Here is a 23,000-nt window from a genome sequence, read left to right on the forward strand (position 1 = left end):
CCTTTCCCCCCCCCCCCGTACGCCCCTAAACCCTCAATGATCCTATGGTTTTACTTGTCCCTAGCCCCGCTTCGTTTTTTCAATTTATTATCAACCCCCCCCCCCCCCCCCCCCCCACTCCCCCCTACCTGTTCATACATACACTAGTTGGCTAGCGAGCACAAACTCATGTCCGTGCCTATCACCGTTCGCAGCTGCAATGCAGACATCGGCAGGTAAGGTGTGATTTATCGCCGACGGCTAGTCGCATCTCTTTTTTTTTCACGTACGATCTCGCAGCGCTCCAGACCGAAGAAGGGCCCTTTTACGGCGCCACCCGCAGGTTCTCGAAGCCCCTGGCCAGGGCGTCCTCGCCGCCCGCCGCCTCGAGCTCGTACTCGATGTCGGGCTGGGCGTCGCGGTACAGCGCGTTGGCCTCGCTCGCCATCTTGAAGTTGTACGCGGCTTCGTCGTCGCTGATGACGTGCTTCGGGAAGCCGTTAGGGGCGGCGGCGGCGGCTTCGACCTGCAGCTGCATGGCGCAGGCGCGGTCCAGCAGGCCGAACATGAAGCCGGCCTCGTCGACAGTGGAGCCGACGGTTAGTAGCCCGTGGTTCATGAGGATGAGGCCTTTGTTGCGGTCGCCTAGCGCCGCGGCGATGTGGTCGCCCTCCTCGGCCGCGAACACGATGCCCCCGTAGCGGGCGTACACGGCGTGGGCGTCGTAGAAATTACACACGTCTGCAGGCGTTCAGGAGGCGCGGAGTTAGCACGCGGACATATTATGGTATGTATATGTATGTATGTATTATTGTGGTCTGATTCAGCTACGGTGAGCGAGCGTGAGGAGGACCAAGGGATGGATGGATGGGGCTCCTCCGCTCAGCGAGCGAGCTAACCGTTCTCTTTCTTTTCCGCCCTGGCAGAGAGCGGTTTTGAAACAAACATAACATAGGTAGGCTGAGATGGGAGAGAGTGGAGTGTGGAGTCGGCGGAAAAAGAGGTAAAGTATGTAAGTAAGGCTGTCGTGTGGCCTGTTTCCTACGTACCTTGGTTCAGCATTTCCAGGGGACGAGCGAATACGCTCCAGGCCCGGCCTGCGTTGGAGTGTGCGTGGCAGCTTTTTGGGGCAGAGGTTGGTTAGCCTCACTTTTTCTCTTTTCTTTTTCCTTTTTCAGTGGTATTTTTTGCTCTCTTTCTTTTTTTTCTTTCCTCTTATGGAATAAGAGATGAGATTAGATGAGAAGATTCCCAGCCGGGGTTGTTGGTTCTCAGTCTTGGTTAGTGTGTTTCTTTTCTTTTCTTTTCTCTTATCTCACCTTGCCGGGGATATAGATAGGAACGCCTCACTTCTGCGTCTATGTAGGCGTGCATAATTTTTCTTCTTCTTTGCGCCGCAAAGGAAACCCACGTGGTCCTGCGGAAGGAAAGCGGAGAGGAGAGCGGGAAAGAGAGAGAGAGAGAGAGAGGGAGCACTTACATGGCGTGGATGTCGTTCGGACGCCGCTTGTGGACGGCGGAGTGGATCAGGTAGCCTGCGGCGTTGGCGGGCCGGGACGTGTTGCCGCCGACGACCTTGCCGGTCGCGATGTCCAGACATATCATGTCGCCTGCCGTCAGCATGCCGAAGTGTCGACCTAGAGGGTTCATCCACATGAGGCCGTTGAACTCTGGGTCTCGCACTGAGATATGCCTAGAGAGTATGGGGATCAGCTGGCTGGCTAGCTAGCTAGCTAGCTATGCGAGGGGAAAGGGATTTGGAGATTGGGCTGTCACGACAGAGCCCAAGTGGAGAGGACTTGAGCTCATCCCTGGAAAAAGACACTGCGGGTTCGAATACGACAGGGAAGGGCCATGGGTTATGGGTTATAGGTTATGGTTACGGTTATGATAGCCAAAGCCAACTTACCCTGACTGCCCTTCGGTGAAGCCGCATCGCGCGAAGAAGCGGAATGTGGCGGACATGTGCACAAGGATGTGCCTCCTGTGCGCTGTGTAGGTTGGGAATGTGGGAATACCCGGCATCACCATGCCGTGCGAGATAGCCTCTAAAGGAGTCTTCTCCTTGCCTTCGGTGGCGTCATGCTTGATTATCTCTGTTGGCTTATCCCCACCCTTGAGGGTCAAGGTGCTTGAGAGGGTCTCCGTAATAGCTGAGGGGGCCATGATGTCTTGACGTCTGTATGGAATACGATCTTCTTCCAAGTGTCTTAGGTAGTTAGGTCGGTGGGTTTAATAAAATAATTCATTCCAAGTATGGCTTATGCTTAGCATTAAACGTGATGAATAGTAGAAGATATCGCGAGTGTATACCTAGGTTCGCCGACTGGGCGTGATAAGGTCCAATTCGGGTGGAGTAGACGGCCGGGACACGGCTCTTCCCCCGCATAAAGGGCGTGATATACATACATAGGTAGACAACGCATAGAGACCAATCACCAGTGTTTGTTTATCAAGAGTTCTTCCAAGATGCCTACCTAGCTAAACTAGATGTAGAATTTACTGGATAGTTAGTTAGTTATTCATTGCAAGATAATACAAGTTCCAAGTACTACTTCGTACGCAATGGAACTCTGAATTAACTATAACTAGGTAGTTATTCCAAGCAATAACTAACTAACTAGTCAGACTATCTATTGTAACTAACAGAGTACATCATTCACGCTTTCCCCTAACGATCCTCCCGAAGGCCCAAACCCCCCTGCCTTAGTCTCATGCCGGAATCGGCCGGGCCCCCCGTCGGGCGGGAATACATGAGACGCGCGCTAGCTATTCGCTCCCCTTGCCGGTGCGGCGCCGATGTATGTATGTATGTAGAAGCTAGGTTAGTTAGTTAGTTAGTTACCTAGGTAGGTAGCTAGTTTGGTCAAATCAATAGTTTAATATACACATACCTACCTATATACATACATACATACATGGCAAATATAATAACCGTTTTCTGTTAAGCGTCGAGTAGGTAGATAGGTATTTATAGAAGAACCAATAGGGACGGACGGCTCATGCGGCTATCCCATATGCCTTTTTTTTTGCATCTTTCGACCCATCGTGAATGAGTGAGTGAGTGAGTGATCATCTCTCTAACTAACTAGTACCTAATGTTAGGTTAGGTTAGGTTAAGTCGAGTTGAGTTGACGTTATCCTCGGCGCTCGCGGAATTGGAATTGGAGAATGGAATGGGGACTAGGTAATGTGTTGGCGGAAAGCAGGCGAATGAATGGCCTATCTTGTTTTCCTTTTTTTTTCTTTTTTTCCGCGCGAGCTGCCCGACGGGACTGACAGACATACAGACAGACAGGGTGTTTCGCGCGGACACGTATAAATACGATACGCGGCGATGGATACGACTGGGGGTCAAATACGTGGTCTTACGTCGTGGTCCCCATGCTCTTCGCCTCTGCCTGTCTGTCAGTCTGTCAGTCTGTCAGTCTTTCAACCTGACCTTACCTTACCTGGCCCGACATTACATTACATCATCGATAGATGCCCAGCTTAGCTAGTCTAGCCCGTAGCGCCGGGGGTAGACGGATGAGATGGGGAAACTCGGTTGCGAAGGCACCCTTTGGGGTTTGTCGAGTAGACCAGACTTTCTAGTCTCACGCCCGGTGCTGGGGACGGGGAGGCGAGAAAAGCAAAGAGGAGTAGATGGATGATGTTGATGTTGATGTATAACACGATCTGGTAGACTACCTACCTAATTCTACCAGATGCAATAAGACGGGTTATAGCCAAGAAGACTCAAGTACTGTAAGTCTCGAAATCGCCACAGTTGAACGAGCATGAGAGATTGGTTAACCTCGGGAATATTCTCTTAGGGACTCTTAAATCCCATGTAACTACCACCTTATTCGCAATGCCCTACGGCTCTCTCTCCCTTAGCTCCCTCTTCCATGCTACGCTCCATCGCCTCTCCTGGACACATCGCGCCTATCGCGCTTCCCGCGGGAGTTCTGCTAGACAACCCCAAACCGGTGGTTTTGATCCAGACATATGAATGAATGGATAGACGAGCTAAAGTTTTTTCCACTAAACTAATTAACGTAGCCCCCCGCTAGCCCACTGGATAGGAAGCCTTCCGCCTAGCCTGTTGTTTATGTAGCCCCGTGAAAGCCAGACGGATGATACCCTGGAGCAATGGGTAGTTACGCTAATAAGCATTGAGTTCTTAAGACACCTGCCATTACTTCTTGAAGGGGGTTAGACTACTTCTCTGTTAGCCCTGGACAGAGCGTTGCATATCTCGCCAGAGAATACCTATATTTATTTAGATATGCTACCCCAGCTCTATTCAAAGACTACAGACTACCACAAGGCAAAGAGCACTACTTGCACAATAATTCTTACCTACCTAGGTAGGTAGTCACCACTAAAGATAGAGATGAAAATATCAAGTTTACACAGCAGCAAGTTACATCACAGCATCTTGAAAAAGTAATAAAATTTCGCATTTCAGAAGTAACGTTCGTCTGGGGACCAATGCCATCCATTCAGCAATGATTATCTACCTAAGGTAACAACGAGAAGAGATCGCGTCCGGGGATATAAACAGGACAGTGGTCTATCCCCCTTTCCTCTCCTTAAGCCTCTCATTTCGGCAGCATAACGACTAGACCGCCCTTTTCCCTAGCAGCAATGACCGCATATCTCTCCGACGTGGTCACGTCCTTGGTAAAACCAAAATTATATGCATTTGTTCCTCCCTACCATCGCTCCTTTTTTTTTTCTGTGTTCACCTTCCGCCAAGTTAACCACGGAGGGAATCACCATTGTTTTCCTTTATCCCCTGGCTATTATGCCTTCGTCGTTTTCCTATGCCCGAGTGTGGGAGTGCAACTGGGCTACTAACCTCGTCTGACTGCGCAATCGTGTGGCCGTCAAACAGCAGTTGCAGTTGCAGTTACCGACCACGGCAGTTCTATCATGGTATCACGTACAAGAGAATAGAGAAGAGGCACTAGAAGAGACGTGGCGAAAAGTTATAAAGTAAAGGCCCCTTCATCTTATTCGAGAGTCGCCGCTAGGCTCTCAAAGCCCGTAGACGTCCCATCCATCAAAATGGTCGACCGAGGTCCGTCCGGGGATATCAACTATGCTCGAATCATGGCGAGGAGCGAATTCATTTCTGAACTCCTGGCGCAGTCATAGCTCGTCATCCTCCGCTTCGATCTCTGACGGTTTTAATAAGCCGCCGACCTTGGCTCGTCGCTCGAGGTCGGCTGTCAGTTTCTCGCGCGCCTCTTGCTCCTTCTCAACGACGAAGAGGTCTGCATTGTCACCAGCAAACTCCTTGAGGGAGATGAGGAAGTCTCGGACTTGGAGACGGAACTTCTCGTATGACGCGTTCAGGGTGTAGAGACACTCGATAAATGCACTAATTTGTGCACTGGAGACCTAGTTAGCTCTTGTCGTATTCACGTTATATTACAAGGTGGCAACTTACATTTGCAGATTGGGGAATGCATTACGTAGAAGACCGCCAACAAATTCGGTGAGGAAATCCTTATTGCTTGTGCCGGCTGGTGCCTGGTCCGTGTAAACAGGCCCCTGGATCTTTGGCGTGGAACCGTCTGCCGGGAGTACGAAGTAGAACATGCGCATTAGCAGCATAGACTGCGTCTTGAATCCGGCTTTGTGGTCAGGATCCGTCAAGACGAAGAACACATCCTGCAGGATACCAATAAAGAACTGCTGGAAGAAGGCATTGGCTGTTTGCACATCGGTCTTATCCGCGATATTTGTAACAAGCTCTAGGCACATGTTAAGTCCCGCGCTTTCAACGTCACGGTTATCGTGCTTGCTAGCCCACATGCAAGCGTCGATGACAAACTTGAACTGTCGGTTATCCAGCTTCAGGAGAGCAGGGAAGCAGTGTAGGTTAATAGCTCTGAGCAAGTTGAAGAATTCCACTCGGTGCTCAGGGAACTCTGAGAAGTCCTTGTTGATCATCTCAAGAGTGCACTCGAAAACGTTTTGCATGATGATTGGCACTTGATCTTCCATGAGGCCCTAATATACGGTTAGCAACATTTTATAACTGGTAACTTATTTAGGCCTGCTTACTGTAAGTCTTGTAATGATCGTGGACATAGCTTTTAGGACCTCCGCATCTCGGGCTCCCGGGACGTTGCGGTTGTAATCTACCAATACGGAGTCGAGAAGCTGCGGTACCATCTGCTGACGAATAGCAGGGAGGTCCTCTGCCTTGTCAACGTAGCTCTCAATTAATTTCAAAATTTCCTTCTTGATGGTTCTCAATCCTCGGACCTTGGGCATGCGAGGAGCAATTTCACCTGTTTCGGATGTTAGTTCATGTTACTAAGAGGGGATGGGCATTGCAAAATTACCATCACGGGCAACAGCCTCTGAAATCAGCTGGCTAGTAGCACGGTACATTTGTAGCATGTCCAGGTATATTCTACCAATCTGCGGACCGAAGTAGGGCCCAATAGAGGAACAGGCTGACACATTGGTCTTCATAATGTTCCCGATGATTTTGATTGTGTCCGAATCCTGTAAAATCTGAGGGTCCTGAGTAGCTGCTCTGATGATCTCGTCCCAGGCTGCGTTAGGTGCGTTCATGAGCTCTGCAAGCAATCGTTCCTGCTGGTGCTTGTTGCCCTGGGCAGCAACCATATATCCGCAAGCCTCGTAGAATGTGTGGACTTGCTGGGGCGTTAGATCACATGTAATGCGCTGCAGGTTCCGGATAATCTCCTCGATGAATGGTTCGTTTTCGCTAGGCTGCAAGGCAACGAAGTGTCGACGACACTGTCTTGCGATCTTAATGAACGTATCGCATGCCATATCTTGTACACCTGTAATATAATTAGCTGCTGCTCCAGAGTACTGAAATTGAGCAACAAACCTTCGTGCGACTCGTGCATGAATTCGAAAAGCTTATTGACAACCGTCTTAAGGAACTTCCAATGGGCCTTCAAGAAGCGAGGGTATTGTCCAACAATGTACATGATATTACTGGCTACAACAGCCTTGTTATCTTTACCGCGCTTCATTTCTGTCAGCCCGAGGAGGTCCTTAATAACCGTGACAAGGAATCGCTTCTCGGTCTCTTCGTTCATCGCGAGTGAAATCGATCCGATGGCCCAGCATAGAACATTGCAGTTGTGCCATGACCACTCAGTGCCGTCAACCTGCTTCTGTAGCTTTTCGGTCATGATTGTTTCCGTATCCACGACGTCAAGATGTGTCAAGTAGACGAGACATTCCCGAATGGTCTTGTAGAGCTGCACCGTATCACTCTCCTTGACAAACTCGCGCACAATTTCACCTTCGTCATTTTCGACGATAAGAACTTCTTCGGGTCGGACCATCTTTTCGATCATGACCACTCGGAGATTTGATAGGACCTCCTTATACTTGTGCATTCTCAAGGGGAAATTTAACAATATGCTCGGATTTACAGCGCCGGTAGAGGAGCTGTTTCCCATCATAAGGGGGTTAGCTTCCTGGAGGGGTGCTGTTTGCATTTCCTCGTATAGCTCCTGTACTAGTTTGAGCCAATAATCTAGACAAATCTTAAAGATCTCACGGTCCTCGATTTGTGAGATGCGAATAAGATAGAAGTGACCATGCGTGAGGAAGTCTCGGTTAGGGAGATTCTCAACAAGCTAATCGTAAAATTAGCGAATATCACAATTATTCCAACAATAAACCTACATCAACATGCTGGCCGAAGAAGTTGCACAGGAAGAGTGCCAATTCTTGGAGGAACTCCTGATCCTTGGAATTACTCTGAGGGTATGTGCTCTTCAGGTCGAGATCTAAAGGAACGATGGTAGCGATAGTCGTGAGAACATCGACGAACATCTTGACTAGTTGTTCGCTATATGCGTTCGGCTGTCCCGGTCCACCAGTTACCAGTCCACCGATCTCGGTAAGCACTTGCAGAGTGACGTTGCGGAATTCGGGAACTTCAAGAAATCGCGTGCGTAACGTCTCGATAAGTGGCGTCTCGAAAATGTATCCTAGCGGAATCCAGTTGCAAAAACGCAGTAGTGTCTCTAACGTAGCCTTCACTAAGCTTGCCTGGTTCGCTGATGTAAGAATCTCCTGGCATAGCTGGAAGATCTGTGAAAACTCGTTGCACATGGTAGTTTTCAGGTTTCTAGTCTTAGCCGAAGTCATCTGTTCGGCTGAGTAGTCGAAAACCTCTTCAGAGAGAAGGCGGAGAATGATCATGTTGTTCTCGCAGATGGATAGGTTCGATCGGCAGGATGAGATGATCTCGTTGATGAAGGTTGGCCAGTTGTGGGGCCATTCTTGCTTTAGAATAGAGACGAGAACTAAATTCAGCTTGTTCAAGAGAGTGCGCTGAGTCCTGAGCGACTCTTCTGTACTAGATGCCTGGAGGATAAAGTTCACGACGAAGTTGCGAATTCCTGCGCCGCGGGTTAGCTAGGGAGGTCTATACCGGTACTGCTAGCGAGATGAGGCGACAAACCTAGACATTGTTCTCGGGGTAGAACCTTCCATCTGGTCATGATAACGCTGTCTAATATCTGAAGTCCAAGATCTGCAACCCGTCAGCCCTGTGCCAATACCTCCCATATCGCGGGACTAGTGCGGCGTACACTTTGTCTGCGGGTGCCTCGACTCGGCAAGGAGCTTATCGACGAGTAGCCATGCATCAGGATCTTCCTTGAACTGTAAATTATGTATATTAGTTTTGGCATAAGCGTGCAAGGCATATGGCGCATCACGTACCTGGTTTAACGCGGTTTGGGCAGCTTTTTGCTGAAGGTGGGGAAAACGCAAGTGTTAGTAGCTTAGCTTCGAGGATATATATTTTACTTGAGAGAGATCAATAAAATATTAAAAGGGTAAGCTAACCTGTTCACCGCGACCTTCGTAGAAGGACTGGACCATGGCGTCCAGCTCTGGGATCGTGGGCGCCATCTCGAATGGGGTGGCGGGGGAAAAGACGAGGTAGGCTGCGCGCCTCGCTTTAACTGTGTGTCGGAATAAAGACAGTTGATGATGACGTTGAAGGCTTTAATAACGACGTGCACAGGTTGTGTTGTGAATGAGAACTGGTTAAAAATGGTATCAGTGGTAGAGAAAAGTTTGGTAGGTAGAGAGGAGTAGGAAGAAACTGTCGGATGAGTTGTAAAAAAAGGGTATCAGTAGAATTCGAAGAGGCACCAAAAGTGACGGGTCTCTAAGATGATAGCGGCTGCTGCGTACAGTTCTGGTGGTGGGGTTTGGGGGGTTCAGGGAAGCTTGGCCTCATATGAGGTAGCTAGCAAATGAGGTACCTACGTACCTAGGTACCTATAGGCTGTAGCAACAAGGCTCCTAGGTGAGCATGAGCATAGACCTTAGGCGCCCACTATTTGTGACCCTGTACTTTCACTCACACGTAAATTTGTAAAGGTTGCGAAGTACCTGAGGCGCGGTAGCGGCTGAAACTCGTTGTTAGCAGTGTTAACTGAACTCTGCAGGAACCAATTGGATGTAAACGATTCCAATTATGTCATTGGTCCGTGAACGCAAGGCTTCCGAAATAACCAGTTACCACTCATAACCGACCAACCCAAATTGACTTACCCCTCCAATTTTAACGATTAAGCTTTAGTACCAGGTATTGTGCTCCGAGGTTAGGCCAAGTCTTGCTTTGCTGCAGGACGAGAACAAATAAGAGACAGACTGTGACGTCGACCTGTAAATGTGAATACGGCTATGATAGGATCTTGTGTCGTCGTTGTTGTTGTAAGTAGCGCATATAACCTGCGTACCAACGCCAACGCAAAATAGATAGGATGCCGATGATTTTGCGCGCTTGTACAATTCTAAAATGTCCGGCTTGGCTTTGGAGGGGAATTGAAAATGTTGTAAAGCTCACCGCTGCTTCGGATCTGAAAATATTTCGTTGCCGTGCACACTCCACCCTTATTGATAACGTCCCGTATTTATTAGCTGATGCGCGTAACTAAGGCGTTGCTAACATACAACGTCCTTTTTCGGGTTGCTTAAGAAATGCTGATAATTGCCTAGTTATTATATGGGCTTAATAATGTACCTAATATTACGTACCGGGACCCATTGTTCCGGGATAACGGTACCGGGCTTTAAAGACTACTCCCGAGCCTCCGGGATTTTTATTGTCATTGTCACACCTTTCTAATTTACTGTAAATACGCCTACCATCTTATTGTTTCTAGATAAAGGAATACTATCTCTACGTGAGAATGATAGAAATCCCGCAACATAGCCGCTTTTGTTGGTTAGGATCGTAAAGTAGCATATGAGGGGGAACCAGACTCTTCGGGCTCCCTACTTGGCTGCTGATGTTGCAGCAACTTGACGTAAGTTCCCGATGATAAATGACAGGTTCCAGCTCTTCCTATACGACCAGGCGAGAAAGACGGAGAATAAGGCAGACGGATGTGACGTGGCCGAAGAAAAATCATGCAATTCAACCGAATAGAGCAAAGCCCATCTCCGATGCTTCCTTGAACCGACCTTTTTTTCTTCTTGCCATTCCCCGCGCAGTGGAACCTCTAGTCTATCCCTTTCTTTATGGAATAGTTACACTGTGTCCTTTTTTCTTCTTCTAATCATGCGGCCTAAATTGGAGCATACGACACAATATCCGCCCTCTGGCCGACTAACATTTTCTCCGAAAATGATTATCATGGGAAATACGGATTACCTTGGCGCACCGGACTCGAACCTCCTAGACGGTCCCGAACGGCGTATGTGGAGCTTTACGCTTTTTGATATCCGCAGTCAGCAAGCCCACTCTTCAGCGCAGTTATCGCCTTGTCAATATCTGTTCTCGCAGGATCGGTCTAATTACGATTAGCTTGCATAACCTTCGATCGCTACTAGAGAAATCGTAAACGTACCACACTAACACCCATGTGTCCGAATCGCACATATTTGGCAGCGATTTCTTTATGGATACCACCGGCAAAGATAACACCACTCTTTGCAAGGTTTGGGAGTAAATCGGTGGCCTTAACATTTTCAGGTAGGTAGATGGCCGTCATACCGTGGGCCTGGTCTTCCGGGTTGGCTGCGACTTGTTTCAAACCCAGCTCTGCCACGGCATTCTTGATCTTGTCAGATACCTCTCGGTGCCTAGCAAACCTTTCGGCGAGGGGCTTGGTGAGGATCTGGGTTAGTGCCGTGTGGAGCGCGTGGATAAGTTGCGGCGATGGGGTTGCGAAGTACGAAGGCTTCTTTGCTTCGTAGTTTTGCATAACTAGGTACACAACTGATTAGCACTAGTTATTGTTATCATCTGGGATCTTGGGACTTATGTCTTACTAGGTGTCCAGTTCTTCATCGAAGCAAAGTATGATGCCGGTGGGCTCTTTCTCGCCTTGAAGGCGTCGATCGCCTTACCGCTGAACATCGATATGGACAAGCCCGCGGGGCAGCCGATGGCCTTCTGGCTTGCTGTTATTACACCGTCTAGCTTCCACGCATCGAAATCGATCTCTTCGCTAGCTACACTGCACACACCATCCACTATAAGTAATGTGTCAGGTGACACTCTCTGAACCGTCTCGGAAAGCTTCTGGAGTTCGCTCAGTACACCTGTCGATGTGTCGACATGTGTTACTGTGACAACCTTGTACTTCTTGCTCTTCAATGCCTGCTCGATTTCGGGCAATTGCGGCCGACTGCCAACGGGGGCTTTCAGAAGATCGACCTTTGCACCGTAGACTGTAAGACAGTCGGCAAACCCATCGCTGAAGTAACCGGAGCTGAGAACTAGGACATCTTCGCCAGGTTCGACAAGGTTTGCTGCTACTAGATCCCAACCAAGCGTGCCGGATCCCGAGATGACAAAAGGTTGTGAAGATGGCGAGGTAGTCTGGAAAAGCTTACGCAGCATCGACAATGCCTCACCAAACGTAGCAACGAAACCCGGTCCGACATGCGACTCGCTAGTAGTTGTATATCAGAGAAGTATCCTGTTATAAGAATGCGCGCGCGTAGCTATTTGGTACAAACCTGTAATGGCTCATGGACTGTAATACAGCATCGTCGAACTCAATGGGGCCCGGGATGAGCAGAGTCGGGTGTTCGGGTTGAGATGACATTTTGGCAGATGACGAAGAAAAGCTACGGCTCTGAGCTGGAGGAGAAATATTACTTGGGAAACTGGGATTCGAAGGGGATTGAGCAGCTCCTAATAAGTGTCGTGATATAATCGAGACGCGGGCTGCGGGGTTAGAAGCAGTGAAAGTCGCTGTCTTGAGTAGATGGTGGGGCATGTTGCCGACCACCGCTCCGGCGGCCTTCCGTATCGTTACTGAGTAAGCCAGTTTTCGTCCCCTATAATAAAACCTGCCTACTGTAATGTAGGCCGGTTTTAGTAGAGCTTGACTCGTGTATATCTTGTCTTAGAACTTCATATGTGTATATCAATTCCTGAAGTAAACTATCTCGAGTAATATCCACTTGAGCTCCAGGATTCGTAAAAAGGAGTGTATTGTTATTGCATTGCAAGTTCAATTCACTTACAGACAGAAGCTATGAAATGCTAAGAGAAGAAGCGTTGGGGAATCTTGTAAGCAGTTATAGAATTTTATTTGCTAATCGCCTAATTCTTAGAGGTAAATCTCCCCCACTGCCTGTAGTCTAATCGCATATAGTAAGCCACGGCTATTTCCCGACATGAAATAGGTTAGATAGCTGCTTCAAGTTCAGAGTTTTGAGAAGTGCATAACCTCCGTATTCGGCCGCATTTTATTGATCCGACTTAGACAAAACGTAAGAGAGAGAGCAACGGCAATTACGTCCGAAGTTGATCTCATCTTATTAAGCTTACCTAAGGTTCCTTGTAACAGTGCGAGCGCCAAGATACTGTATTGTACTTCGTACCTAACCTGACCTACCTCAATCTGGGGTACGTACCAATAGCTTGAATTGCGGGGCCTGCAAAGCTCCCGACCCTGAGAGTTCAACGTCAGCCTCGCAGGTTTGAGGATAGCTTCACTACCCAATTACGTACATCTCGTTGACATGTGAGCATGCAGCTCTTGTAATTCTCCTCAAGTCTCCGACGGTAAAAGAGATCTATACGAAATTCTAGCGAATATCCCGGCCTAGCCGTCCTCGAACCGTACTACTTCGAAACAGTAGCGGTGTTGCCTGCGCATACGTATACATTTCCATTGTCCGATCAACCTACCCAAATTGCTTCCTTTCGAACCGGTCGTAGAACGAATAGTCTCGGTATACCTGGGAGATTCTAGGTCTCCATCAATTCATAACCAATGGCCTTCCTCATCCTAGTGATCGGGGACCTCCACATCCCCGACCGCGCTCTCGACATACCGCAAAAGGTGCGACGGACGGCCAGCCCTATCTCCCATCCTCCACCCCCAGGTGCCGCTGCTAACATTTTTAATCTTGTAGTTTAAGAAACTCCTTTCGCCGGGAAAGATCGGACAGACGCTATGCCTGGGCAACCTGACGGACAAGCACACGTACGAGTACCTACGTTCGATTGCGCCGGACCTGAAAATCGTCAAGGGCCGCTTCGACGTAGAAGCGACATCACTACCGCTGTATCAAATCGTAACACACGGGTCGCTGCGCATCGGTTTCATCGAAGGATTTACACTAGTATCAACCGAACCAGACTTGCTACTCGCCGAGGCCAATAAGTTAGACGTGGATGTGCTATGTTGGGGCGGAACCCACCGATTCGACGCCTTCGAGTATATGGACAAGTTCTTCGTGAACCCGGGCAGTGCTACAGGGGCGTTTACGACGGGGTGGACGAAGGAGGGCGAGGACATGGTGCCTAGTTTCTGCTTGATGGATGTGAGTTACACCGGGTCCTAAGCACAGGGGTAGCAAGACCAGCTACTCGTTCATTCCAACTCCTTACTAACAATCAAATACAGGTACAAGGTATATCCCTCACCCTCTACGTCTACCAGCTCCGCAAAGATGAAAACGGGGTGGAAAACGTCGCGGTAGAGAAAGTAACATACACAAAACCCGTAGAGCCAACGACAGGCGGGTCGTCGTAATCTTTAAAAAGGAATGCATGGATATCTAGATCAACGAATACCCCAAGCATCAAAGATGTATTCTCACGATGAAACTAATAGCAGGCCATTCTACTAGCCTCGATAAATCATATAATCACAATCAACCATTGGGAATTAATCGAGAGAAAAAAAAGACTTGATTGGTATCCTGAGTACACTGAGTCCGTCTGTCTGTCTACACTCCAAACGCCATGAAAAAAAATATGAGATGAAGAAAGTCTCGACGCTCGCTTCAATTGTGATTACTTAATCGATATTCAACCCCCCTAAGCAGAAAACTTCGCTCAAACGACCGTACGAATCATCATCATAGTGCAGCAGGGCTTATTTTTTCTCATAACATCATACTCCTCCGCCTCATCGAGGCCCTGTCCCGTACGGAAGCGTCCACATCTCCGGAAGAGGAGCTGTTCAAGCTGTCTCCTTCCATGGAGCTATCATGCCCTGCATTTTCTATATCCATCTTCGACTCTTTCGACGCTGCCATGGTTGCTCGTCTGGATCCCGCGTGCCTCGGTGCCTTCTCGTGATTTTGGCTCTCCGCATCTAGTTCCAAGTCTTCACGAGCCACTGATGATAGTCGCCTTGACCTCGATTGTCGAGATCCCTTGGTATTCCTCCTCTTGGAAGTCTCCTCCGTTGTTGCCGTACGCTTTGAACCATCTTTCGGTGACGAGCTAGGAAAATCGTAAACGTCGGCCTCATCGTCAAATATTTTCGCTACTTCAGCCTCCCGAGCTGCGATCTCGTCTACGCGGCGACCAGCTGCTCGGGAGCTCGACTTAATTGCATTGCTTTCACCGCTGGAACAAGCCGAAGATTCAGCATCAGCCCGCTTTTTCGTATCCATTGCTACACTCATGGTCAAGTCGTCCGAAGACGCTTTCGAGCCTTTCCGTGCTAGGGGACTAGCCATAACATCTAGGTTCGTTCTTGACATGTTGCGATCAGCAGGCAGATCCTTCCATGATCCTAGCTTCCCCTCTGATTTGACAACTGACGAAGGGTTCGACGAAGGGAATTCGTCCTTCTTCGACTGGCTAGTTCGTCGTATGTGTTTGCCTTCGCCTGACACGGCGTCAAGTAGCTGTTTCGTAGGCCGCCGCATCTTATCCCGAAGATTTGGCTCAGCATAACTAACTGCCGTCCTAGCTCTACGGCTGCCTCGTGATGTTTCCCCTCTTGAGGAAATATCAGTAGGAGGGGGTGTATCCCTTACTTCCTCCCTCGGGGTTGCCTCCGGAGTATCAGGCACGGCTAAGTTGGGTTCCGAAGAAAGCGTCTCGGTCTCGATTTCTACGTGCGCGACAAATATCGGCTGAGGTTCGGGGACCGGTATCTCAACTGGAATAGTCTTTCTTCCCTTAATATCTTCCTTTGTGACCTCTTCTAAAGTCGGAGGCTTCGCAGCCTTTTTTGGCGACTTAATATGTTCGTTCGTGCTTTTGGCACCTAATGGCCTTCTTTGAGTTACCGAGCTAGACGATTTATCTCGAACCTCTCTCCGGTTTGATGGAAGCTTGATCGGCCTGTTGATGGACTGGGGTTTGACGTTCGCCGCCTTCTCTGGTTGATCCTTTGCAACCTCAATAGATCGGATCGGCGGCTTAGACATTACGGGATTCTCCTTCTCATCCTCTTCTCTCAGTTTCCTCTTCAAGTTGGCCTTACCAACTTGAGTAGTAGGCTGAGATTCCGCTGTGTCTATCGCTTTCGGCTCCATCGGCTCCATCAGCTCCATCGGCTCATCATTAACTTCAGGAATATCGCTGACTGGTTCGTCTGCTCTTTCATCTTTCTTGGGGGAGGGTGTTGATTGTTGTTTAGGCTGGGGATCAGATGATGCCTTCTCTAGAGACGCGTAATCTGACTTGGAAGGGCTATGTCTTGGGGGTAAATCAATCTTCACGGGATCTTCGTCAACAAATCGTGATACTGGCGGGGGTCCAAGATCTGGGGAATCTTCATTGTCATCAACGACGGCGCGTAACGCGAGGATTTCCTCCCGGCTACAAAATTAGTATGCATTGCTTACAACAACAGCTTCACAGGCACAACTCACTTTAGTGTTTCGCGGGGGCACGTTTTATTTTCCCAGATCGGCGCCAACCTGCCTTCTTGAAGGGCGGCAACTTCCAAGTCTTTCATCGAGCTTACAGTATCTCTCCTCCTCCATTCAGACATGCTGATACGCCCAATGCTTGACCTGCGTTTTACTCTCTTCGGTTCTCTTGGTGATCGACTTCTCGGGGTGGGCTCGTGCCCCAAACTCGCAAGCATAGTTCCCCATTCTGCCAGTTGGGCTTCCATCTTCTCCTTGATCTCGAGGGCATGGTTGGCAATTTTTTGCGCTCTACTATCTTCTAACTCTGATTGGAGTCGCAGTATTTGCCCTCGAAGATCAAGGTTTTCGGATAATAGGCGAACACATTCATTCTCTAAAGTACGTATTTTGAGGGACTGGGTTGAATTTACTCGGGCGATATCTCTGTTTTGTCGCAAGAACTTTCTGCGCACTAGGACAGAAGGTAATTAGTTGACATCATCAGTGACGTGCAGACTGTAGCTAGGGACATACGCGTTTCTACGCTGTCTGTTGACACCATTGGCTCGTTGAGTCGTGCCATTGTAAAGACATGAGGCGGAAGGAATTCGAGATGATTGAAGTTTTATAGCAGTAGTCTAGAAAGCCTAGTTACCATGCAGGAGGGTATTGTTGGTAGCAAATAAGGCAAGACTTGTCGGAAGCAACAGTATGCAAGACGATAGTTGCTGTTTGATGTGCGGTGAAAGAAAATCAAAGTTTTGGTCAAGTTTGGTCAAGGAAATGAGTTGGCAAGGTAGCTGGCTCCACAGTGCATGTCAACAAACTTCCGAATGGGGTATAGCAACGCACAATTATGACCAGCAATTTTATACAGGGGTTACCTACCTATGGTAGCATCCACATATTCACGTCACACACTAAGGCATATGTACCCAATCTGCCACTTATCGACTTATCGACTTATCGATAATACTTGCCATTTACATTTACACATGCAAGTCGCAACTAAGCATTCTACACAGCAAAGCTGGGTATTCCAGAAAGATACCTACGATGGCGTTTTCTTCGCGCACGCTACCTGGCCATATACGCCAAGCCTCTACCTCGAGCAATCCCAGTGCTCAGTCTGCAGGTCAGTCAAGCGCACTTCTCGCCCGAGTCAATGAGAAGAAGGCGGAGCTTGAGAATCTAAAGGAGCTGCGGGAACTTAGCGCAGCTGTAGCAAATCAGATGGAAGCTCTCGAACAAAAACTTGCCACTCTATCGGATGGGACAGAAGGTGCGCGCATTCAGATAGACGTCTTGCCCTTATGGCTGGCTAACTAGGCGTGACAGCGATTGCGATGGTATTAGGAAACTGGCATAATGTTCTACGAGCTATCAACATGGCGTCAGGTATTTTTACATCCGCATATGAAGCAACATACAAAATTTCGTCTTATTGACCAATCTCGTAGCCAAAATACCGAGTCCACGAAACGCAGAGGAAACTGCATCCAAAGACCAGGAGCCTTTACCTCTACCGCAGACTCTAGTGCGAATACCGACGGAACATGCACCGGCGTTGCAAGCCCAGACTGAAGCGATCATGGAGAGCGAACATAACTCATCCTCAATCTCATAAGGTCAAATAGCCAAAGAGATTAACTCGCCCCGCTAGACAATAGGTACACATTTTCAGACACCTAAGATGCCGTCAGGAGCAAACACACCTACCATACTATTCATATAGAACTTGCTATTAGGTATCCGGCGTAGTCATTTAATGGTCTCTGACTGGAGCACTTACATATATATCCCGCATTCTATGTGGTCTGTTTTTATAGGGCCAACAGTTGCAGGAGTTGGGTTTAGTTGAGAATGTTTAAACGGCTATGGCTCCGGTGCAGTAGTCTAGGTATAATGCAAGCTCCTGCAGGGAATCCCCACGGAGGGAAGTGGGGGAAAGTTCGCGTGCGGATCCGCGTCAGATCGCGTTTCTTAATAAGCCACTATTTAGGAAAAAGCATCTAACGTACCTAAGGTAGTTACACCTTGATGAAAGTCAATAGCACTAGCTCATGTTGAACTATTGAGTGACGAAGTTTCCAGTAAAATTGAATTGAATAACGTATGTACCTCCTAACCTTATGTAAGTTATACCAGAGGGCAAGTGCGTTAGGTACTGCTGCTGCTGTGTCTTAGGTATCAACCAGCAAACGTTGCAGTTCAAAATCCTAAAGATGGGATTCGTCTCTTCTACATACAACATCAATCATTCTCCAGACAGCATCACAATCTAATTCGCCCACATTACCCAATTGGAAAGAAAGGTAACCGTAGCTTTTGCTAATCTACAAGGGATACATGTGACTTTAACTCCCCCGCCAACACTTTGCTCATCGGCGACCCCGTGCTTTCGATCATTAGCCCGGAACCAAATAATAAGTCTCATTAAACCCTTGCTTGGGACCCCTGAGCCGTGCACCCTAAGCTGCCTCACTTTTGGTACTTATCTATTATTGGCCAATCTCGTCCAATCGAGATGGCCGTTATTCCCTCGAGAGTCGAGATCCTCAGTGATACGAGCTCCAACGAAGATGATCCCTCCTCTCATGACAGCTTCAAATCCGACAACTCTACTCTTTGTGATCTTTCCGTTTCTCAGCTCCAGAATCGCTCAAGTGCCTGTTCTAACCCAGCAGTCGAGTCGCTTACTACATGCCTGAAGAAGCTTCAAATAGACACGGAAACTTGCAACACTGGAGCCAACTGGAGTGATAACCAAAAGAATCAAAGTCGACGTCGCCTAACAAGGCCCGCAATCGCGGCCAACACCTTTGAGGTCCTTGAAACCGTCCCCGAAGACGAGTCACTGCGCTCATGCACATCTGCATCTACGAGTATTTCTAACGAGACACGATATCGCTTCGAACTCCCTGCTTCAGGTACGTATTTCCGCAGCATGTATCAAAATGTCTTGCGTCGGGGTATACTAACCTAACGCTCCTAGCAATCGAGAAATTCTCAGACCATACTTTAGTGGAAATTGCACGCAGAGGCATACCCTCAGCCAAAGAACAATTGGCGAAGCATCGCGAAGGCTGGTTTGAAGGAATAATTTCTACAAAAATACCCATCAAAACTTCTACACAGTCCAGCGCTGCGCCAAGTTTCAAGGCAGTACACCTTGGCTTCAATCTCTTGCCTATTAACGATAACGCCCCCCGCGGGAGTCCGACCGAGGCTGATGTTCTTGCACGTTTTATAGCTCTTGTGTCACCTTTAGCTCCCGGGGAAGAAGTTCTAGCAGACGACGAGCAGCCCGCAAGACCAAACATGGCTCTTGCAGAACCCAGTCGCAATCACCTTGCGCCGGTTAAGGAGTTGGAGTTACCCTCAGAGGATAGAACCCGGCAATCTACCCCTACTTCACCTAGTTCAGTTAGAAGCAAGGATAGACATGTCGAGGTCATTGTCCCGAGATCACCCGCACAACCTATCGCTAGAATCGAGGATTCCGTGGAGGCGCTTGACGAACTTGAAGAGCAATTAGAAGCATTTGATGAGGCAGCCCATTTCAAGCGAATTATCTCTCCAAGAACCCCGGGTTCCGGGCACAAACCCGCAGTGCCATTACTATCCGTGACGAACGCCGGGATTACGAGGTCTATAACCCCACAACCGAAGCGAACTACTCCAGTGGTGAGTAGCTCTGCCTCTATAAGGATAAATTCGACCAGCGAGCCCCGGCGTACTGTTCGCAAGGCGGCATCTATGATATTCCTTGATCCCCCAAAATTGAAGAGTGAGGATAAACCTGCAACCCAGGCCCCATCGAAGAGGTCGTTCTTCAAAGGCATAGCAAGTCTCCTACCACCAAGGCAGCCACCCAAGTCGAACAAGAAACCCACTATTCCAACCTTTGAACTACCCGGGGACGAAGTCGCTCGCAAATTAAAAGAAAAACGCGAGGCCCGCATATCGACGCAAGCCGCCACGGAACAAGCGACAAAACCAACTATGTCAAGCCTTCGACGTGCCAAGTCAGCTAAGGCTCCAACACGGCCTAACTTCGAGCTGCCAGGAGAAGCCATCTCCCGTCGCAAGCGCGAAGAGCGTGAGGCGCAGCTACGAGCACAGGAAGAAGAGGAACGGAAGAGAAGAGAATTCAAGGCCAGACCAATTCGATCGGGTGCTGCACCCAGTACCTTTCCCCGCGAGACAGCTGCGAGCCGGGCTCGGCAAAGTAAAGTACACTTGGTGGAAAATTCAACTCAGCAGAATTCGCCGGGCCGGAACAAAGGCGCATCCACGACTACTAATCCCACATCACGCTCTCCTCTTTCAAAGACGAACAACCAATGTCAACCACGGGGCCGGGGACTACAACCACAACCATCCGGAGTGCAGCCGCCTCGTGGTGTTTCAAGCTCTACGGTAGACAGCACCGGTGGGCAGCATAGTTCGGTGTCCACAGAAGATATACAATATCAGAGACTACGTGGTCAGGAGATCTACAAGCGGGATAACTCTTGGACCGGGGAACGAGAGCGTGAGAGACGAGAACGGGAAGCACTAGCTAAACTAGCACGAGAAGAAGCCGCTGAAAGATCTCGACAGCAGAGCCGGGAGTGGGCGGCGAAGCAAGCGAGGAAGAGAATGACCATTGCCTCACTGCGGGATGTCATGGCTTGAAAGGTCACCAGCAACATATTGATTGGCAAGGGGAATATTGTTTTCACAGAGTTTCAGGGGTATATCAGTGGAGGGACTGAAGTGTATTAATATGTGTATTTGCATGGTGCGTTAGGGGGGTTTTAAAAGCACTGAGCCCGGCGTTCAACGGTAGTGTTGCGGGCCGGTTATTGCGTTACCCAGGGAGTCATTCGTGTATAGGTGTAGTCGATGCTGACTTCTAGGTTGGTGTCGGCTTTTTTTCAACTAGTTGTATTATTGGCTTTAATGCATTGATGGAAGATAATGCAGAGTTTTTAATTAAGACCATTACGTCGAGCTATCGGCATTGTAGTTGATATATTTAACCAGTGTCCGGTGATGTCGGCGTACAGACTTGCCGTGAATTTCTAGACTAGAACTAAAAGCACGATGGAAATATAGACTAGTTACAACTTATTCCCCGTTTAAGCTCATCTATTAAAGCCTCCATTAAGCCACATGTGACTATAATACTAAAAATGTCACTACAGACTATTAGTTGACGATCCCGACCGGATTTAGGACTCGTATAAGACTCCAAACCCGAGTATAAATATCTGTATGCATATGTACGTATACCCACTCTCATACATTCAAGGTTCCATGTATCAACTTCTCCCGTCAGCAGATACGTGTACTACATACAATACTAGTCCAGGTACATATATTGTCTTAAACCCATCGCTTCAAAATGGGCGGTGTGACCATCATCAAACACGTCCGTGTCTTCGACGGCGAGGCTGTTACGGGGCCTAAATCGGTGGTCATCGAGGGGTCACATATTGGCGAGGACGCACTTGCTGACGACCCAGATCCATCAGGGACTGTGGTCGTCGATGGAACGGGTTGTACGCTGTTGCCTGGCCTAATCGACTGCCACGTGCATATCCGCGACGAGGCGCAGCTGGCTTCATGTGCGTCTTTTGGTGTTACGGCAGTGTGCGATATGGCGTGAGTAGAAGATAAACAAGAAAAGGATAATAGCCTAGTTACTGGAACTAATAGTTTCCGTTTCTAGGAGCATTCCGCTGGAGAAATATGTAAAGCTACGTGCGGCAAAGACACCAACGACGTGGCTTAGCTCCAGTCTCCCCGCGTATGAGGTTAGTGGTATAATTATGTTGGTTTGGGGGCGGTTTGTATAAGTTGCTTACTCGCAATCTACTTCCAATTACACTCACCGAGTAGTTGTCATCAGATAATGTAGCATTTACTAATATGCCGACGCCAATAGGAGAACTCCAGGCATGGTAAACTATTCAAACTAAGCAGTGTCTCGCCCGACAATGCAGTCCACAACACCGATGAAGCAGCCAAGTTTGTGCAAAATCGAATCGATGAAGGGGTCGACTACATCAAGATCATCGCTGATTTCCCAGGCCATGAGCAGGCTGTTCTGAATAAAATTCAGGTCGAGGCAAAAAAGCACGGGAAGATGACGGTTGCTCATACAGCTCAGTACTTGGCATTCGAACGCGGACTACAAGCCGATTTCGACGTGCTGACACACGTGCCGATGGACAAAGCGCTCGATGATAGCATCGTTGGTAAGATGGTCAGCCAAAAGACAATTACGGTACCAACGCTATCGATGATGGAAGCCATGACCAGTAGTTGGATTTTGTGGGGAATTAGCTGGGTCATGCCGGGACTGAGGGGGAGGAAGTTTCAGTATTCACTAGATAGCGTGGCGGCGATGCGCAACGCAGGTGTGCCCATACTCGCCGGCACAGATGTGAATAATAGCGGCATCGTTACGATCGTGGCCGGGAAATCATTGCATCACGAATTGGAGCTGCTCGTACGTGCTGGATTATCACCTGTTGAAGCCCTGAGGGCGGCTACGTCGTTGGCTGCGCAGCATTTTAATCTCCCAGATCGGGGCCGAATCTCACCGGGTCTTAGGGCCGACTTAGTTCTGGTGGAGGGTAATCCGGACAAAGATATCACCGCGACACAAAAGATATCGAGGGTTTGGAGCAATGGCAATGAAGTAGCAGTGGCTGCGGTGTCACAAGGAACCATTTTAGGAAGTTGCGCGGTTATGTAAATGCTTCAGCTGGTGCGACGTATTATCACTGTGGGCGCGATGGAGGGCAGGAACGGTCTCTTGTTGGTCAGAGATCCAGAAGCTTAATTTCGCTTGGCATCCAACCAGTCGACCGAGTAAGCTATGGAATGGCAGGAACCGGCTTTGATCTAGAACAGCCTAGCAGCCCAGGAATACGGGACACCCT

At 48.8% G+C, this 23,000-nt stretch overlaps 8 protein-coding genes across 8 annotated transcripts; 4 read left to right on the forward strand and 4 right to left on the reverse strand.

The window, feature by feature from the left end:
* Positions 1–304: 304 nt before the first annotated feature.
* Positions 305–2,145, reverse strand: F4817DRAFT_311055 (arad-like aldolase/epimerase; the record flags this gene model as incomplete). The annotated part of the gene is made up of 4 exons (XM_049299940.1): positions 305–720; positions 1,029–1,099; positions 1,460–1,672; positions 1,889–2,145. 4 exons carry the CDS (start codon positions 2,143–2,145, stop codon positions 305–307), a joined length of 957 nt encoding a protein of 318 aa, XP_049163910.1.
* Positions 2,146–5,118: 2,973 nt separating this feature from the next.
* F4817DRAFT_311056 (CRM1 C terminal-domain-containing protein) lies at positions 5,119–8,895 on the reverse strand (the record flags this gene model as incomplete). Its single annotated transcript, XM_049299941.1, has 10 exons — positions 5,119–5,362; positions 5,420–5,985; positions 6,040–6,269; positions 6,324–6,794; positions 6,845–7,607; positions 7,657–8,378; positions 8,441–8,512; positions 8,571–8,643; positions 8,704–8,733; positions 8,830–8,895. 10 exons carry the CDS (start codon positions 8,893–8,895, stop codon positions 5,119–5,121), a joined length of 3,237 nt encoding a protein of 1,078 aa, XP_049163911.1.
* Positions 8,896–10,081: 1,186 nt separating this feature from the next.
* Positions 10,082–12,227, reverse strand: F4817DRAFT_363088 (alanine--glyoxylate aminotransferase; the record flags this gene model as incomplete). The annotated part of the gene is made up of 4 exons (XM_049306607.1): positions 10,082–10,790; positions 10,848–11,206; positions 11,272–11,897; positions 11,965–12,227. The coding sequence occupies 4 exons, from the start codon at positions 12,225–12,227 to the stop codon at positions 10,707–10,709; spliced, it is 1,332 nt and encodes a 443-aa protein (XP_049163912.1). The 3' UTR covers positions 10,082–10,706.
* Positions 12,228–13,232: 1,005 nt separating this feature from the next.
* F4817DRAFT_311058 (vacuolar protein sorting-associated protein) lies at positions 13,233–13,997 on the forward strand (the record flags this gene model as incomplete). The annotated part of the gene is made up of 3 exons (XM_049299942.1): positions 13,233–13,301; positions 13,375–13,785; positions 13,869–13,997. The coding sequence occupies 3 exons, from the start codon at positions 13,233–13,235 to the stop codon at positions 13,995–13,997; spliced, it is 609 nt and encodes a 202-aa protein (XP_049163913.1).
* Positions 13,998–14,174: 177 nt separating this feature from the next.
* On the reverse strand, positions 14,175–16,816 carry F4817DRAFT_6848 (uncharacterized protein). Its single transcript, XM_049307762.1, has 3 exons — positions 16,597–16,816; positions 16,081–16,534; positions 14,175–16,027 (listed from the first exon to the last, which is right to left on the reverse strand). Exons 1-3 carry the CDS (start codon positions 16,643–16,645, stop codon positions 14,353–14,355), a joined length of 2,178 nt encoding a protein of 725 aa, XP_049163914.1. The 5' UTR covers positions 16,646–16,816; the 3' UTR covers positions 14,175–14,352.
* Positions 16,817–17,015: 199 nt separating this feature from the next.
* On the forward strand, positions 17,016–18,130 carry F4817DRAFT_322439 (DASH complex subunit Dad2-domain-containing protein). Its single transcript, XM_049301393.1, has 3 exons — positions 17,016–17,344; positions 17,401–17,460; positions 17,523–18,130. The coding sequence occupies exons 1-3, from the start codon at positions 17,119–17,121 to the stop codon at positions 17,687–17,689; spliced, it is 453 nt and encodes a 150-aa protein (XP_049163915.1). The 5' UTR covers positions 17,016–17,118; the 3' UTR covers positions 17,690–18,130.
* A 9-nt stretch (positions 18,131–18,139) lies between these two features.
* F4817DRAFT_6435 (uncharacterized protein) lies at positions 18,140–21,082 on the forward strand. The gene is made up of 2 exons (XM_049307713.1): positions 18,140–18,992; positions 19,058–21,082. The coding sequence occupies exons 1-2, from the start codon at positions 18,590–18,592 to the stop codon at positions 20,740–20,742; spliced, it is 2,088 nt and encodes a 695-aa protein (XP_049163916.1). The 5' UTR covers positions 18,140–18,589; the 3' UTR covers positions 20,743–21,082.
* Positions 21,083–21,454: 372 nt separating this feature from the next.
* F4817DRAFT_311062 (putative hydrolase) lies at positions 21,455–22,813 on the forward strand (the record flags this gene model as incomplete). The annotated part of the gene is made up of 3 exons (XM_049299944.1): positions 21,455–21,714; positions 21,782–21,866; positions 21,998–22,813. The coding sequence occupies 3 exons, from the start codon at positions 21,455–21,457 to the stop codon at positions 22,811–22,813; spliced, it is 1,161 nt and encodes a 386-aa protein (XP_049163917.1).
* Between the last annotated feature and the right edge of the window lie 187 nt (positions 22,814–23,000).

The sequence above is a fragment of the Daldinia loculata genome (genome assembly GCF_022478755.1).
Source record: "Daldinia loculata strain CBS 113971 unplaced genomic scaffold F4817scaffold_1, whole genome shotgun sequence".
Classification (NCBI taxonomy): domain Eukaryota; kingdom Fungi; phylum Ascomycota; class Sordariomycetes; order Xylariales; family Hypoxylaceae; genus Daldinia; species Daldinia loculata.